This window comes from Hippocampus guttulatus, chromosome 14 (assembly GCF_054856545.1).
Source record: "Hippocampus guttulatus isolate MCC_2025c chromosome 14, RoL_Hgut_1.0, whole genome shotgun sequence".
In the NCBI taxonomy this organism is placed as follows: domain Eukaryota; kingdom Metazoa; phylum Chordata; class Actinopteri; order Syngnathiformes; family Syngnathidae; genus Hippocampus; species Hippocampus guttulatus.
In genome coordinates this window covers 9,952,130-9,969,223 of record NC_141274.1, presented here as the reverse complement: position 1 = coordinate 9,969,223, position 17,094 = coordinate 9,952,130, and the positions used below count along the sequence as shown (strand labels likewise).

Sequence of the window (17,094 nt, the reverse complement as noted above, 5' to 3'; positions counted from 1 at the left end):
AGTTTCTTGCACACAAATAGATGAATGCTTGGCCTATGTAGCTCACTGCTTCTCTCTAGTGGTGAAAGTGTTGTGACGATGAGACTGGTGTGTGGACTTCGCCTGGTTATGCCGATCACTTAGACCCATTGAACAAATACATTGTTTTAACCACGATCTTGATTAAAAATAATAACAAAGTTAAAATGTTATTGGGTAAAATACAAAAAGTTGCGTCAGTGTTGACAACAAGAAGAATTAACAAACGTGTGGCAAGTGGTTCGAAGTACCCCCAATGTAGTGTCACAGTACGTGTACAGTACTGTAATTAACACGGACTGGTACTCAGTCACGTGGTACCAGCGTCCTACCTCTGTACACTCAAGATGGCGGCATATCTATTCCTTCGTATTGATGTGACGTCATACGATGCGTCAGTCGCACGTAAAGTTGTGTTGACAGCAGCGACCGCATTTGTCGCCCAAGAGCTGTAGTCGGTACCATTTGTGCCAAATGGAGTAGCCTCAAAGCGATCATTTCAGCAAACGCATTTGAAACAAGTCGGACGTACGACTCGCCCGTCCTTACAACGACACGATGGCAGACGACCAGTCCACACAATCGTGGTCAATCGACAAGGATGACTACGTTCTCAACGAGGTGATCGGTTAGTACCCTAGCTTGCTAATGTTTGCCAGCTAGCCTTCACTGTTTAATCAACGCGATGCTAACTGCGACTAGCCAAGTAGTGTTGGGTGTAACACAAGGCCAGTTAGGACACGTTGTCACATTGGGTTGAGGTTATAAAACGCCCAGTCTATTTGCGAACTGACCACAAGTAGTTTGATCGGATGGTTAAAGACAGCTTCCAGAAATTGGCCGTAAAGCTAAAAGGCTTGTTCACGTCGCCCTCAGTATGTGGTCTCGTCAGATGCGAGAGGAGTGGGTGGGTGGTGCTCTGTAGCAGACACTACACTTCTTCCTCCAACTTTTGCCGTGCCATTAAACTGAAATGCAGCTGTAATTTCACGACCATATTAGAATCGAATTCAAAATCCAAGGTTGTTGCAGTGCGGCCGTACGTCACCCAAATTCAAACGAGTCAAAACGTCCCGTAATACCTTCCCAACATTGTCTACTCTAACGGATTGATGTCATCTTTGCAAGCGCATGTTTTCCGATCCAACTCTTGCATTAGTATAATATGATCTGATTACTGACTGTATGAAACCTGTCCTTTCATGGAGAGGTTTGCTTGAAACATTTTAATGTTCTCCTCAGGCAGTGGAGCAACTGCAGTGGTCCAGGCCGCCACCTGCAAACCCAGAAAGGAAAAGGTGGCCATTAAACGCATCAACCTTGAAAAATGTCAGACTAGCATGGATGAGCTCCTGGTAAGAAAGTGTCGTCGAGTGTGAGATATTTGCAGTGTTTATAATGTATTCTGTTTGGTGAGAAGTGTGGTGTGAAATACTTTGGGCCCGACCTCACCCGGCACACCAAGAGCATGTAAAACCGTGGGTATGATTAAAAACAATATCTTAAAGGCTACTTCAATTGGTCATGTTTCTCAGAACAACTACTTTAGTCATTTCTTACACAGCATTTCGTGATTTTAGGGCATTCATTTGTCACAACACGGAGTTCTTACTATAGTCAAGTCTTCTTTTGACTAGCAGATAAAAATACAGATGTCAATTGTTGAAGCTTAGCGGGTGGAACTCTTTCCTATTCTTGCTTGATGTGCAGCTTGAGCTGTTCAACAGTCCAGCGTCTCCGTTGCCATATTTTACACTTCATAATGTGGCACATGTTTTCAGTGCGAGACAGTTCTGGACTGCAGGCAGCCCATTCCAGTACTCGTGCTCTTTTACTACCAAGCTACGCTGTTGTAACGTGCAGAAATAAGTAGGGGTGTATCTGTACATGAAAAAGATGTTTGGATATGTTTCTCCAAAACCTGTATAGACCTTTCGGCATGAATGCTGCCTTCACAGATGTGTAAGTTACCCATGCCATTGGCACTAGCACTAGACTTGTCGTCCACAAAATGTGTTGAAGACTTTGACCTTCCTAGCTTCGTGCCGCCATAGCCGCTCACCTCGGAAGGGGCGTGTTGTCGCCTTCCTAGTTTGGAAATCAGAAGTCTGGGATAATAGTTGGTTGAATTATTGTTGTACAAGTTGTGGTCAACAGAGGAACAAAAATAGGATTTCACATGACAATTTGGAAGTTGATCCCCAATTCCCTCTTCAGCTTGGAGCCAATCACAAGATGAGATGCAGCGCACAGGAAATAACATGAACATTTTCCTCCAGGTCTAATCTACTATTTTAATTGTTGTCATGCATTAAAAACTAAATCAACGACCCTTTTTGAAAACGCATCAATTAAAAAGTACAAATGCTGGTGTTAAAATGTAACCAAAGTAAAAGTGTTTGAGAAATGAATACTCAGTGAATTCAAAAGTACTGTAAAAAAAAAAAAAAAAAACTCAAATACAATCCATGAAGTACTTTTTCTTCATGACTTCTCATCGCCGGATTGAAAATGTACACGACCGTTCCGTTGAGGACGATGTAGAACAGCGTTGTCGTTTTTGTAACTTGGCAGAAGGAGATCCAAGCAATGAGCCAGTGCCACCATCCCAACATTGTGTCGTACTACACCTCCTTTGTGGTGAAGGACGAACTTTGGCTGGTCATGAAGCTTCTCAGCGGTGGTGAGTACACCGCAATCTGCAATTCAAATTCAAACCCCACACCCTGAGCACAACCTTTTAATCACGGGTGTTTGCTCTTTCGCTAAAGAGGTAGTTCTCGGCAGAGAGGCACAAACACGATATTAGCTGAGCTGAATATTCAAGTGAATAAGGAAGGGGCATGAAAATGTCATCATGTGTTAAATCCCCTTTTTTTTTTTTCGTGTTTGCTGTTCGCTTTTTGGGGGGACAACCACCATTCCCCCACCCCCTCTCTCTCTCTGTCCCCTGTCCCCCAGGCTCAGTCTTGGACATCATCAAACACATCATCTCACGTGGGGAGCACAAGTCCGGAGTGTTAGACGAGGCCTGCATTGCCACCATCTTAAAGGAAGTATTGGAGGGCCTGGAATATCTTCACAAAAACGGGCAAATTCATCGGTGAGAAGTCCTCCTGGTGTGATCACGTTCCATCGACCACGTGCCGTTCACCCAGACAGGCAGCCTTTTCCGTATATGTGACCGTGGAGGTTCAACTCGACCTCGGTTCTTAAATCATTCATATAATGAAGGATGCATAATTGAGAAGGCTTGATTCACACGGCTGCTCTGCCTTCAGAAATTAAATGTTTTCAGGGTGACCGTTATGATACATTGCTCATTTTTGGATCCCTTCATCATTGAGCAAACTAGTTTGATTCTGTCTCTTCATTTCACTCACAGTGATCTCAAGGCTGGAAATATCCTTCTTGGGGACGATGGCTCAGTTCAAATTGCTGGTACGGTTCTCCTATTTCTCCTTGTCAGGTAGTCATGATTTTGTGCACAATCTTTCTGAACTGTATTGCGGCTCATCTACCGCGTCACTGTAATATCGTGCAATTGTTGTTTTTATCCCCTTGTGGAAAGTTCCGCCACGTCATTTAAATCTGCTGCGCCCTCAGATGTGGCAAGGTAGAGCTGCAGTTGTCGATGTAGTTTCATCGTCACCCCGTCAGGCCACGCCCCTTAAAGGCAGAGACTTATTTTTGGACTGCATGTATACGTAGCCACGGTGGTATTGTGTAGAAATTGATCTCGTGAAACAAATTTACACGTTGAATCAAACAATTTCTTGGGCAAAGTTTGAACGTGTATCTTTTTTTTCCCCACTTTTCGTCCTTTTCAACCTTGCATATTTGTGGCCCTCAGATTTTGGTGTGAGTGCCTTTCTAGCCGCAGGCGGGGATATGACCAGGAACAAAGTTCGAAAAACGTTTGTGGGGACGCCTTGCTGGATGGCCCCTGAGGTCATGGAGCAGGTGGGATTCTTCTTTCATGGATTTTGCGGGGTGGGGGTGGGGGTGTTCTGGTTGTTCCGTTGTGCTTACTGTGCTTCTTCGTCCAGGTCCGCGGCTATGACTTTAAGGCTGACATCTGGAGTTTTGGGATCACTGCCATCGAGCTGGCTACGGGAGCTGCACCATATCACAAATATCCACCAATGAAGGTAACTTTGGATTTGTTTTGCTGCGTGTTTGAGTTTTCTCATTTGACTGCAGTGAAACTTTTATGGTTGAACGTTTGTGTTATTCCGGGAGGCCGGTCAGCCCCTGATTTCTTCCAACAATTTCGACCACCCTCTCTTAAGTGTATCGGCCCGGAAGCGGGACCTGATACCAAGTGGCGCCCATCCCTTGTGCCATGTGTGACATTGACCATACGATGCTCATTGCTAATTTGCATCCACGGAGTCCGCTCAGTTTGGACGCACCATCTGATAGTTGCGCGCGTGTGTGCGTGTAGGTGCTGATGCTGACTCTACAGAACGACCCCCCCTGTCTGGAAACCGGTATCACAGACAAAGAGATGGTGAAGAAATATGGCAAATCCTTTCGAAAGATGATCACCTTGTGTTTACAGAAGGATCCCGAGAAAAGGTCTGGCCGGGAATCTTTTTGCGTTGGCCGCTGCCCTGACAGTAATTTCCCTTCCCGTTTCTTATTATTTGGTCCTCTTTAGGCCCACTGCAGCTGAGTTGCTCAAGCACAAATTCTTCACAAAAGCAAAGGCAAGCTTCTCTCTGACAAAAGCCACTCTATTTTTACACACCGCAGTGTATTTTTATGAATGTGTAATATGTGTTGCGTGTCTTTATAGAATAACGACTACCTGCAGGAGAAGCTGCTTCATAAAGGTCCATCAATAACGGATCGCTCCAAAAAGGTTTGCCATGCTTCGCTGAATGACATCTTACGTGTTGCAGGGCACTGACAATTATTAACCAGGGCGTTTTTAAATTATTATTTTTTTAACCGATCTTGAAAAGGTGAGGCGTGTTCCGGGATCCAGCGGGCGTCTACACAAGACGGAGGACGGCGGTTGGGAATGGAGTGACGATGAACTGGACGAAGAGAGCGAGGAAGGCAAAGCTGCGGTGGCAGCTCTGCGGGTGAGATGTCGGCTATCTTCGAATAAGCGGCGGTCGTAATGATGTGACCAGTAGGCGGCCGCACGCCATTATTTAAGGTGTTCCGCCGCGGATACGATTAGTTCATTGTCATTGGCTGCAACTTGGAGCGCCATCAGTCAGATGAGATTGAAGGTCGGGTAAAACGGTCCTGCCCGATTAAAAACACACCAGTTTGGAGTTTGCTCTTCTCAAGATGCACTGTCTGATGTGAGCCATACCTCGCACAAAAGAGGTTCACATCCTTTTTCTTGCAACCGCATACATAAAAGTAATGAGCTCAAATGCTTTCTTTAGTGAGGATGTTGTAGCATGTGCATGCCTGAGCCGTGTTTACAAATCCTTGTTTTTACTCATGCATGCAGTTGAAATTGAGTGGACAAATACGATGCACCGCTAGTTGGGGAAGACTTGAGTGACCGGGGGGAGGGGGGGTTCTCTGTGTTTTTGTGTTTGTTTATTGAATTTGTATGTCGGAGCCCCTCTATAATGAGCTGATTCATCTCAAAGGGGAAATCCACAATGAAACGGGTTCGGTTCAGAAGGTGGGTCAGGATCTTTCTTTCGGCAACATACGAGTGCTGAAGTGATTTGAGAACAATCTGGAAAATCATGACGAGCGAATTGTGAATGAACACGAACTCGTCTTCTTCCTGAAGACGTTTCAAACGAAAGCACACGTAAGGTTTAATGAACTGAAGCCACGCCGGTCCCCCGTCTTCCAATGTCAGTCAAACGTCATGTCCTGCTGTGGGATGATACTCTCCCGTCTTCTCCACTGTGATGTCACCAAGTCTTGTTTTTGGAGTGTGGGATCCTTGAAATTCTGTATATAAAGATTTAGGTGTATAAAGATTTGGGTGTCGAAGAGAATTGCATGTTTTTAATCTTGACAATCTGTCATGTCCATTCTGCAGTCGCCCAGAGTGAGGGACGGGTCTCAGACTTTGGAGGTGAGTCTGTTGATGGCGGGCATGACCGGCAGATGTTGATTTTCTCGCCACATCTTGATGAAGTGATCTGCATGAACGTCTCACTTGTTTGTCTCCCCCTTTTTAGTACGCCGCTCTTGTCGCGCCGTGCCACTCGGACTAAATTGTGTGTCGTACCTCATAGATTTTCCCGCCAGCGGAGGGCGCCGGTGCGCACCTGAAGCCGCCCACCGCAGTCAATGCCAACGTTACGCCCGTGGGACAAAGTGGCGAAGAAATTCCACCGCACGTTGTCGCTCCAACAGGGAGCCCCTCGCACGAACCCTCCGCTCAAGTAATCGCACTGCGGAAAATAACACATTGAGCAGTTGAAGGCGGCGGCGCAAAGCCTCAATTCGCACGGGCCTCTGTTTCAGGATCCCGTTGTGTCCGACGCCAGCGTTCCCATCAGTCTCGTCCTGAGGCTGAGGAATCCAAAAAAGGAACTCAATGACATCAGATTTGAGTTCATGTCCGGGAGAGGTATGATGAAGCTCAGCTAACCTTGTGTGCAATGTTTGCCTTGTGCCAATGCTTCTCTACATCCTCAGACTCTGCCGATGGAGTATCTCAGGAGTTGGTTTCCGCCGGACTGGTTGACGGCAGGGATTTAGTCATTGGTAAGTACCCACACCCAAACTCGACAAAAAGACAAAAAAAAAAAAAAAAGCAGCGCTCTTGCAGACGGCTGCCAACTAAGGCACCGTCTTGAAATATCATTGAAACAAAACTTCTGATTTACTTTTTCAACTTCATTCCAGTTGCTGCTAATCTGCAAAAGATTGTGGATGATCCCCAGAATCACAAAAATGTCACCTTTAAGCTGGTAAGTACATTCTTCTAATCAATTTTTCCCACAACGTGGCCATGGGATATTTCATTTCTCAACTAACGGAGAGTGGTCAACTGTTTATTTTCTTGTGGGGGGGGTTGTACCAATTGTTTTTTAATATATATTTTTTAAAGTCTATCAAGTCTCTCTTGTTCTGAAACTTTTGACCATTTTATTCCAAAATACAATTGAAATCTTTTTTTAAATACATAAAATTAATATGGAACAGAATTGAAGTTAGCATGAACATTCCAGTTTCTCACAAGGCACCTTTGGGAACCATACGTCGGTTCTTTTGTCCCCCCAGGCATCTGGTGTGGAGGAGTCGGAAATTCCCGATGACATCAAACTCGTCGGCTTTGCGCAGCTCAGCATCAGCTAAGTCAAAGGGCGTGCAGCAAAAGACCGCAACGACGGGCAACACGCTGCTGCTGCTGCATGCTCGTAAATTTCAATGACGCCACTGCTGCCAAAGAGAGGAGGATGGCGAGACATGAAGCTGGCTAAAAGTGTGACACTACGGCAGGATGCACGAGGACCACGTGGCGAGGAGGTTCAAGTACATCACAGGAACACACTTGAAACGTTTACAGTGCGCTTATTCACGGGAGAGGACATCGCAATCAATTATTTACCAATCTTGCCCCCGAGCCCCGCCCTCTTCATTCTTAAGCACAACCCAAACCAAATGTCACGACTGGAAATGATGCCTTCCTCTTTTTTTTTTTTTTTTTTGTTTCAAACTGTGCCACAAAAGTGAAATCTCACCTGATGCTACACTGAATTGGACCAGTGAAATTAAGCCTTAGTTAATTGTTAACTCTACATATCCCTTGTCCAATTGATAAACTTAATACCGATTATTGGCTGAATAGTTGTGTGCATTTCTAAGATCTCCACGAAAATCTTTCTGGAGCAAAACTTGTCCCCCTTACAGTTTAAAACACAACCAAAGACAGCAATCAGGCTCTGACTGCACCAATAAACTCCTTCAAATGTGCTTAAATCATCCCTTTTAGCTGCTTTGGGTCATAATTTCAGTTAGAGCAGTTTTCCTCAAGTATTTAAAAAAAAAAGTAGACTGGTCTGATATTCTTATCCTATGCAATATTTGTTTTCAGCGGCGGTGACGCTCTTGGCTACAAGCACTTCTCTTTGGCTGAGTTGATTGTCTCGCTGTACCTCAATCGTTCACGTGTCAAGCGGCAAGGTAGCGACTGATTTCCACCAAGCATTCTCGCAATGTGAATTCTTGACACGCCTACACGGGTCACGCTTGCTTTATTTTTGTTCACGATTGTCAGCGTTCAAGTGGTTATGTTGTTGAGGGTTCCACTTCGGTGGGTCGAATAGCTTTTTGGGAAATCCTTAATGCATCTAGTTTGGCTTGCAAAAGTAGCCGGGTTTTCAGTTGTGTGTCATCAGAAAGTGAAAATGTTTCACCACCAGAAAGGGGCACCCAAATCGCACCCAACAGTGATGGTACGCAGCCATGCTAATTACTTGGCCCAAATGGTCAGTGGCTAGCCACCGTCAACTATGAATTCATCCAATACACGGCTTTCCAGAATCATTGTATCAATTTAGCTTTCACCCAAATTCAGCGCCAACATCTTAATGTTTTATTTTTGAGGAGAAAAGGTTTTGACCATGAATGACCCACCCACCCCCCAACCTTTTTTTTTCTTCTTTTAAACCTGTTAGCATGCTAACATCTATGCTAGCATGACTGCGGAACACTCATTGAAAGTGTTTTCAATGTTGATAGCCCTGCAAACTATAAAATTCCAAGACAGAATTACTTTGAAATGTATTTACAACGCCGACCACAAATAACTTCAGGTGGGGTGACCCTTGCCCGAAAAAAAACGATAGTTGTGTGTGTTTGGCCATATAAAAAAACATTTTTGTCTGCTTTCTTAGCACCACATATAAGGGCTGCCTTGAAGCTGCTTGTTCAGGTACCGGAGTAAACGGTGTGGAAAGAATGATTTACATGGACGTATGTTGCAACTCCAAGCACCGTCACCTGCGTTTACCCCCCCCCCCCCTCCCCCCCCCGCCCCATCACTACTCCCATCTGTGATGTTGATGCATTTCACTGTTCAATGTGTACATGCCATATAAAGACACTTGTAAATATTGATTTTGGAAACCAAGTGGTAAATCTGATGACTCATCTTGAGCCAAAAGGAATTGGTTGGGTTTTTTTTTTGTTGTTTTTTGTTTTGTTTTCTGCCATTTGCCTTTGTCATTTGCGTCATTAATCATGCACAACTTAGTTTAATTGGCACCTTATTGATGTGTTAACATGCCAATTGTACCTGTTCTCATACGTGGACGTTTCCTTTCACGTAAACTTGTGCAAGCCCAATGGCGTTTGAGAAGTTGTCACATGACACAGGATACAATTGTGCGCGTGTGTGTTTGAGCTGGTGCGTGTGTGTTTTTTCTGGTTTTACCATCTAAATGCCCTGATTTATTACATATATATATATATATTTCTTTTTTACCAAAAAGGAAAGCATGACCTTTCCTCATCACAGTAAAATCATGAGTATTATTTGAATCAAATGATGGCAAACTTGCGTTGCATTTTTAAAAATATGCTTATTGGGTTGTACACATGTATACTTTTGTCAAATGCCTATTTGAACTGGAACATTTGTTATTTCAAGACAAATTGTATCCATTGATGTAATATGTCACCACAAGCGGAATGATTTTTGATTGATGAATAAAGCCACAGTGGAGTAGGAAAAAAAAAAGTTCCTCTCATGCTGTTGTATTTTCAAAACGAAAAGATATTTACATTTTACGAGTCAAACTAGTGTGCAGAAATCGTGACCAGGCTGTGGCCAAGTACAATTAAAAAAAAAGTTGAGCCAGACTGATGAAGTGACTGAAATTGACTGTTTCTATGATCAAATAAGGCATACAATACTCTTTGTCACAGATACCAGGGCATCTAAATATATATATATATCCATCCATTTTCAGAACCGCTTGATCCTCACTAGGGTCGCGGGGGGTGCTGGAGCCTATCCCAGCCGTCTTCGGGCAGTAGGCGGGGGACACCCTGAATCAGTTGCCAGCCAATCGCAGGGCACACAGAGACGAACAACCATTCACGCCCACACTCACACCTAGGGACAATTTAGAGCGTCCAATCAGCCTGCCATGCATGTTTTCGGAATGTGGGAGGAAACCGGAGCACCCGGAGAAAACCCACGCAGGCCCGGGGAGAACATGCAAACTCCACACAGGGAGGCCGGAGCTGGAATTGAACCCGGTACCACTGCACTGTGAAGCCGACGTGCTAACCACTGGACTACCGGGCCGCCTATATATATATATACAGTATATATTTCTAAATGAATTGCTTACAATTAAAGTTCAATTTTATTTTAAAATTGACATGTCCCATCAGACATTTGGATCTATTTTAGTAAGTTTTGTGGTGGTTCAGAGAATGGACGGACGTAGCAAAATGTGTGTCATTCAAATTGACAGGCCACCATGCATACAAAGTCCAGCCTATCCCGATTGCAGAAGCACTTTAGATTCTGACACGTTCATCAATTATAGCCTCGTTGAGGTTCGCTTGCACTGCTCCTCTTTCAAAAGGTCAAATTTGCCACGAGCAACGCCACGGTTGGTCGACATATGTAACGGTCACCATCCATTAGCTATCCTATTAAAACAGCTGATGACACCCGGCTAATCTGCATATGAAGTGTCACCGCGTCACAATCTTCAACTCGTCGATGTAGAACAGCAGCTGCGGTGGAAATGATCAGTCGTCAAGCAGCGACACTGAGCTATCTGGAGCATGTCATAGGATGATATTCAAGCGGGACCCCTTCTGGTATCACTGCAAAATGTTCACAGTTCCAGTGAATTACTTTGATTCGCCATTATCGGTGACAACACACATTGCTGGTTTCAGGTGACACGTGCACACACGTGGAGTACATCTTCCAACGGTTCCCTTCCAACGCCGACCTGTAATACTGTATGCTTGCATATCTTGCCACACATAAGAAGGACTGGGTCGGTTGCCGACATTTATTTATAGTTTACGTCTTCCATTTCAAATTGTAAAGTAATAGCACAGGTGACCATCTTATGCCAAAGGGCACACAAAAAGAAAGAGGTGCTCAGTCTGAAGTGAAAATCTCTTTGCGGGATTGTACGATGTTATTCGAATGGCTTATTAGCAGGTGCCACAAGCGCTCGTCTTCGCTGCTCACATCGGTGTCCCGGGGTGACCTCGTGCAACATTCTGGTCTTTATTGCAGGTGCCAACTCCAGCAAATAAGACACCAGCAGCGCCTCCCGATATGTCATTCCCCGTAGCTCATCCATTATTTTTAGCTGGGATCAAATCCTTACAACTTCACTTAATATGGGAAAAACAGTGCCGCATCCCTGAATTTATTTCATTTCCACACGTGCATGAGTGGCACCATTTGCCTCCACACCTCGTGCCAGCCTTCATTTGCCCTCTCAACCAAATTTGACGTGTAGGAAACGTATGCGCGCACGCACAAAGCCGTCCCCGCCAGCAACCACGCAGGCCCACGCCTCCTCTTACCCCACATAGACACACACTAACACCAACTTAGATCAGCCCCCCCGCCCCCCCGATACCCCCTGCGCCCCAATACCAGCGGCCCATGGTTTTTTTTTATTAAGGTGGATGTAGGAGTTGGTCTTGCTCTCTTCTGGGTGACGCGGATTGGAAAGGGTTGCTCATACTTACACCAAAGTTTTTTGGGTTTTTTTTTTGTGTGTCTGTACATTCTGAAACTGCAACTACGTTTCATCCACTCCAGAGAGGAGCCATGAAGTGGACCTGGGTGTTTGTGGCAGTTTTGCTGTCCTTTGCGGGCCTCTCGCTGGGTAAAGACAGCTTGGATTTCCCCGAGTACGACGGCAAGGACAGAGTCCACGACCTCCACCTCAAGAACTACAAGTCTGTGATGAAGAAGTATGATGTTATGGTGGTGTACTACCATGACCATCCCGCATCCAGCCGCGTCGCCCAGAAACAGTTTGAAATCGAGGAGTTGTCCCTTGAGGTAAGTTGAGTTGGAAATGATTGGCAGAGTGATGCGCATGGGACAGCGTTTAGAATTGAACGTAGGACTCGTATCTTCAATCGTGACGTCAATACAAGACAATGTTCACTCCGATATTGCTGGAATCAATATAAACCAATCAAGGTGTGTGGAAATGAAGGCGGGGACTTGGACCACGTTATTGTACAAGGTGGGAAATTGTTTCTGAGAAATGCTGGTCGGTGCCAGCGGCGCTTTGACAATGTGGTCCACCTGAAGCTGAGGACTTGTGTATGTCGAATAACAAATGTGCACGCGCCGATGCCGCCCCGTCAGTCTTTGTGCCATTCCGTGGGCGGTCTGTCAACAGCAGACTCAGATGTTTCGACACATTCCGAAGAGCCCAGCACGAAATCGTCACTCCGCTTAAAGTCTCAGCATGCGGTCCGCACCTATCAAATAGGATTTGTAGTTTATTTTTGAAACAATTTGTTGACTTTGAAGTGCCTTTAAATGTCACGGTGCTTTTGGATCCTAAACGGTGGTGATGTAACACATACAAATACTGCATGGATGTAGTTTGAGCCCTCTTATGAAATGCTTTTGGTCCAACTTGACGTGAGAGCATGATGTGACTTATGCACATCAACTATCAGTCAATACGTGTTTGCATCCATATTCTCGATGAATCAACTATCTCGTCAGCCACTTAGCATAATTGCATTGCATTTTTCAATATTTGGGGAGAGAGAAACAAGAAGAAAACACAATTTTTAGAACGGACCTCGCTATTTGTTACCGGGTCTTTTTCCTTTCGCTTACTTGAAGTTGTTGTTAGAATATCAAGTTTAAAAAATACTAATGTGTGAACACAAAATTGTGTTTTTTCTTGTTTTCCCCCCCAGAATTGAAAAATGACTGAGCCAATGATGCGGCAGACGATATATAGTGTACCTTTAAGTAATGTATATACTGTATACTGTGTGTGTGCGTATCGATAGACAGACAGACAGACATATATTCCAATGAAAGTAGATCCTTGCAAATAAAAAAGAGCTAAAAGCGCAAAGGTTGAGCATCTCACTTCCTGCTGACAAGCAAGCCAGCGCCAGAGCCTCTGGCTCCGCTTGTGCCTGCTCAGCTCTGTGCTATGATTGACACTTGCAATACTGGATTTGTCAGCGGATCTCGGTGCACTGAGCATCACTGCCAGCTCACCAAAATAGTCCCCAGAGCTGCTGTGGCTCTTTGGATATATTTATCCCCAACTGCTTTTGTGGTCGGTTGTGTACTCCAAAGGTTTGTGTTTCGAAGTATTCATCTAGATATATATTTACTTTTAACCATCAAGATGTTATTATTAGTAACAAGTTATGGCAAAGGTGCAAAATTCTAGGCATCGGATGCTCTGTGGGGTTTAAAATGTCAATATTACGGCCTTTGGTCTCAGGAAAGTCGTCCCTCTGTGAGTTTGTGTACCATGGGATGGAAATCTCACAAGCTCAACAATTCAAGCACTTATCATACCTTTTCTAAAAAGGAACACCTAGTTTGATTCCCGATTTATACATTAAGTATGAAAGCTTTTCATGCTTTGGATTATAAAAAAAGAAAAATAGTTCTCAAGCATCGCAATCACATCAAGTACAAACGGATCCTTATAAAACCATCGGCGTTGCGAAGTTCATTTGTTTTTCCTGTTTTTTTTTGTATTGGCTGTGCGCACGCTCCAAACAAACTGGAACAGCGCCTCGAGCCACTTCCTGGTTGAATGTGACAATCCCATTGGTTAACGTAACTGTCAGTCAAAAGGTTCAAGTTTCAGACAGATTTAGAAAGTGCCTGAGTAGCGGCACGGCTAAACAAGGCTTTTATGGTCATGAAACAACCAGTGGAGAAACCACTCAAAAAGAAGCCCCCCCCCAAAAAAAAAATTCTCGATTTATATTTCTACTTATGTGGCTCTGTTAAGCATAAATTGTACTGAGGATTCCAATTTGAGTTTGGTTTGTTTTTCCAGCTTGCAGCCCAGGTCCTAGAGGAGTTTGATGATGAGGACATCGGAGTTGGTCTCATTGATGCGAAGATTGACAAGGCTTTAGCGAAGAAACTGGGTAAATGCTTCATCCCGTATATGCTAAAAACATCAGTGTTATATGGAAACGACCTGATTCCTTGACAATCAATCAATCAATCAATCAAGTAGCGGTGGTTCCACGGGGCCACGCCTTAACCTTCTGTTTTGGTTCTGCCCTCGCAGGCCTTGAAGAGTCGGACAGCATCTTCATCTTCACAGATGACGAGGTCATCGAGTATGATGGCGAGCTTGCGGCAGACACTCTTGTGGAGTTCATCTTTGATGTTCGTGAGGATATAATCTCCCAGTTAATATCTGCTGATTTCTAAGGGGGGGTAGTCACTTAGTGTGTACTCTTTCTTTCTTTGAGGACAGTCTCTTACGCCGGTTGCCTCTTTTCTCTCCCCTCCGCGCCTTCGCATTTCCTTCACAGCTCCTCGAGGATCCCGTGGAAATCATTGACAACAGTCGCGAACTGAAGGGCTTTGAAAACATCGAAGAGGACATCAAATTGGTGGGCTACTTTAAGAGTCACAAGTCAGAACGTAAGAATCTGTGCTGAAACAATAAATGCGTCGTTGCGCCGCACACATTTGCCAAGACACGAAGAGACTTTGGTGGTTGCATGTTAAATTTCAGATTTTGGGGCTTTTGCCGATGCTGCCGAAGAGTTCCACCCTCACATCAACTTCTATGCAACATTCAATGCTAAGGTATTGAATGTTATTCAACATTCAATGTTATTCTATTATTATTGTATTAACTCATTCACTACCAGCCAATTCTGGACCAAGTCTGAAAAGACGTTTAAAAACGTCTTTGGGAGTGAATGAGTTAATAGGAAGAGCTTAGATTTGCTTTTTTTTTTGGGGGGGGGGGGGTATTGTGGGATAAAATTGTGTGCCTGTATCTAATTTTTTTTTTCACAATCGGCAACAGATTGCCAAGGCTTTGGACCTCAAGCTTAATGAGGTGGACTTCTATGAACCCTTCATGAACAATCCAGTTGTTATCCCGGGAAAACCCTACACTGAGGAAGAGCTGGTAAAGTTCATTGAAGACAATGACAGGTGTGTCCAGTTTCTACGAGAAATGCATCATTTCAATTTTTTTAAACAATTAAAAATGTGCATTTTCTTTTTTGTGCTTCTGAAGGCCAACTCTCAGGAAGTTGCAGCCCCACAACATGTATGAAATCTGGGTAAGAGCAACAAGAGCCATTTTTGTGTTCACTATTCAATCAGTGTTTGGAAATGGACTTGAGAGTTGTTGTTTTTTTTTTAATGTGCAATATGCCTGCATTCTTTCCAAAGGATGACCCTGTTGATGGCGAACACATCGTCGCTTTTGCCGAGGAGTCTGATCCAGGTAAGGGAACATCACCTGAACAAATCAACTCAAAAGACAAGTAGAACAATGCTACATTGTCTTCATTTTTGCGCTGCTTCACCCCTTCAGATGGCTTTGAGTTCTTGGAGATCCTGAAGGAAGTAGCGGAGGACAACACAGAACATCCTCACCTCAGTATTGTCTGGATTGATCCTGATGACTTCCCACTGGTACGATTAGTAGACTAACCTCAACATTGACTAATAAGTTCAATGGTGGAGACTCAATGTGCTGCTCACAATCACCCTGCCGCCGACTTCCGACCAGCTCGGTCCTCCTTTTCCTCCAAGTCATCTGGGCTAAGGATCCTGAATAACCAAAGTGATTTTGAAAGTAAATGCCACATTCCCTTCCTTCTTTGTAGCTTGTACCTCACTGGGAGAAGATTTTTGGAATCGACCTGTCCACCCCACAGATCGGTGTCGTGGAAGCTGATGATGTAAGTCGCCCCTTGATCAAGTGTCTCTTTTGTCTCTGCGGACGCCCGCAAGTTATGATGGGGAAGGGGTGTGTCTCCTATTGACATGTTGCTCCGCACCAGGCTGACAGCGTGTGGATGGACATGGGCGATGGCGATGATGATGACATGCCATCTGTGGACGAACTGGAGGACTGGATTGAGGACGTTCTATCCGGAAAGATTGATCCTGACAATGATGATGACGATGATGATGATGATGATGACGACGATGATGATGATGATGACGACGTTGGTGATGATGACGACGACAATGATGATGATGATGATGATGATGACGATGATGACGACGACAATGATGATGACGACGACGACGAAGATGGTTATTAATAAATCCAACAAAAAGATCTAAATCTGACCAATGCAGTTTGAAGTGCAAATATGAACAGCAAGTACATCATTTGTTTTCATCTCATATCTTCGTCATCTTTACTAAATTCCAATATTGCTCCCCAGTCTATTGCCCTGCACAATTCTAACCTTTGAACGGGACTGCTAGTACTTTTATATGATGAAGGTTGGTGGTGTTCGACTCGGTGCTGTAAGGTGCGCCGTATTGTACTGAAAGGTATTTAAAACATGTTGACTCTTTTTCTTGTTTTCCTCGGGGTGAAAACGCCAAGTCAAATCCGAAGGTGCTAGCAGCTTTTTAACGATGGCTGCGTATAAAGTATCATCAGCCTACTCTGCTAAATCATTGTAACACTGTACATCGACAGATGTTTTCTATGACAATGAAGTAAAACAGCAGCCATATTTTATTTTTGTAACAAGAGAAATTACTGAACTGTGAAGTCTTAAATAAATGACAGATTTGGACAGAAACACCAACGACTTTGTGTTTGTACACTTCATTTCACAATTGATTGGTACATGACACTGCAGCTTGGTTTCACACAAATGAAATAACCCACCAAAAACATGAATGTGATTCTAGAATCCAGTGTGACAACTTGCAACATTGGAGACATTCATCCAGCCATTTTCAACACCGCTTATCCTGAGATCAGGGTCGCGGGGAGTTACTGGAGCCGATATCTCAGCTGACTTGGGGCGGAAGGCAGACTACACCCTGAACTGGTCGCCAGTCAGTCGCAGGGCATATAGAGAGAAAACCAACTATTCACACCCTATCCACACCGTCACCGAGTGGGA

The 17,094-nt window shown here is 44.4% G+C and overlaps 2 protein-coding genes across 2 annotated transcripts; both read left to right on the top strand.

Moving 5' to 3' along the window:
• The first annotated feature begins 456 nt into the window (after positions 1–456).
• LOC147194935 (serine/threonine-protein kinase OSR1-like) lies at positions 457–9,700 on the top strand. Its single transcript, XM_086129524.1, has 17 exons — positions 457–646; positions 1,261–1,373; positions 2,593–2,701; positions 2,980–3,121; positions 3,404–3,459; positions 3,872–3,981; positions 4,068–4,169; positions 4,466–4,599; positions 4,682–4,730; positions 4,820–4,885; positions 4,989–5,111; positions 6,047–6,082; positions 6,246–6,395; positions 6,478–6,583; positions 6,652–6,720; positions 6,862–6,926; positions 7,240–9,700. Exons 1-17 carry the CDS (start codon positions 577–579, stop codon positions 7,312–7,314), a joined length of 1,575 nt encoding a protein of 524 aa, XP_085985650.1. The 5' UTR covers positions 457–576; the 3' UTR covers positions 7,315–9,700.
• Positions 9,701–11,654: 1,954 nt separating this feature from the next.
• Positions 11,655–16,770, top strand: casq1a (calsequestrin 1a). The gene is made up of 11 exons (XM_086129031.1): positions 11,655–12,016; positions 14,016–14,109; positions 14,256–14,356; positions 14,506–14,617; positions 14,712–14,785; positions 15,012–15,142; positions 15,228–15,273; positions 15,386–15,440; positions 15,531–15,631; positions 15,826–15,900; positions 16,003–16,770. Exons 1-11 carry the CDS (start codon positions 11,780–11,782, stop codon positions 16,267–16,269), a joined length of 1,293 nt encoding a protein of 430 aa, XP_085985157.1. The 5' UTR covers positions 11,655–11,779; the 3' UTR covers positions 16,270–16,770.
• Positions 16,771–17,094: the final 324 nt, after the last annotated feature.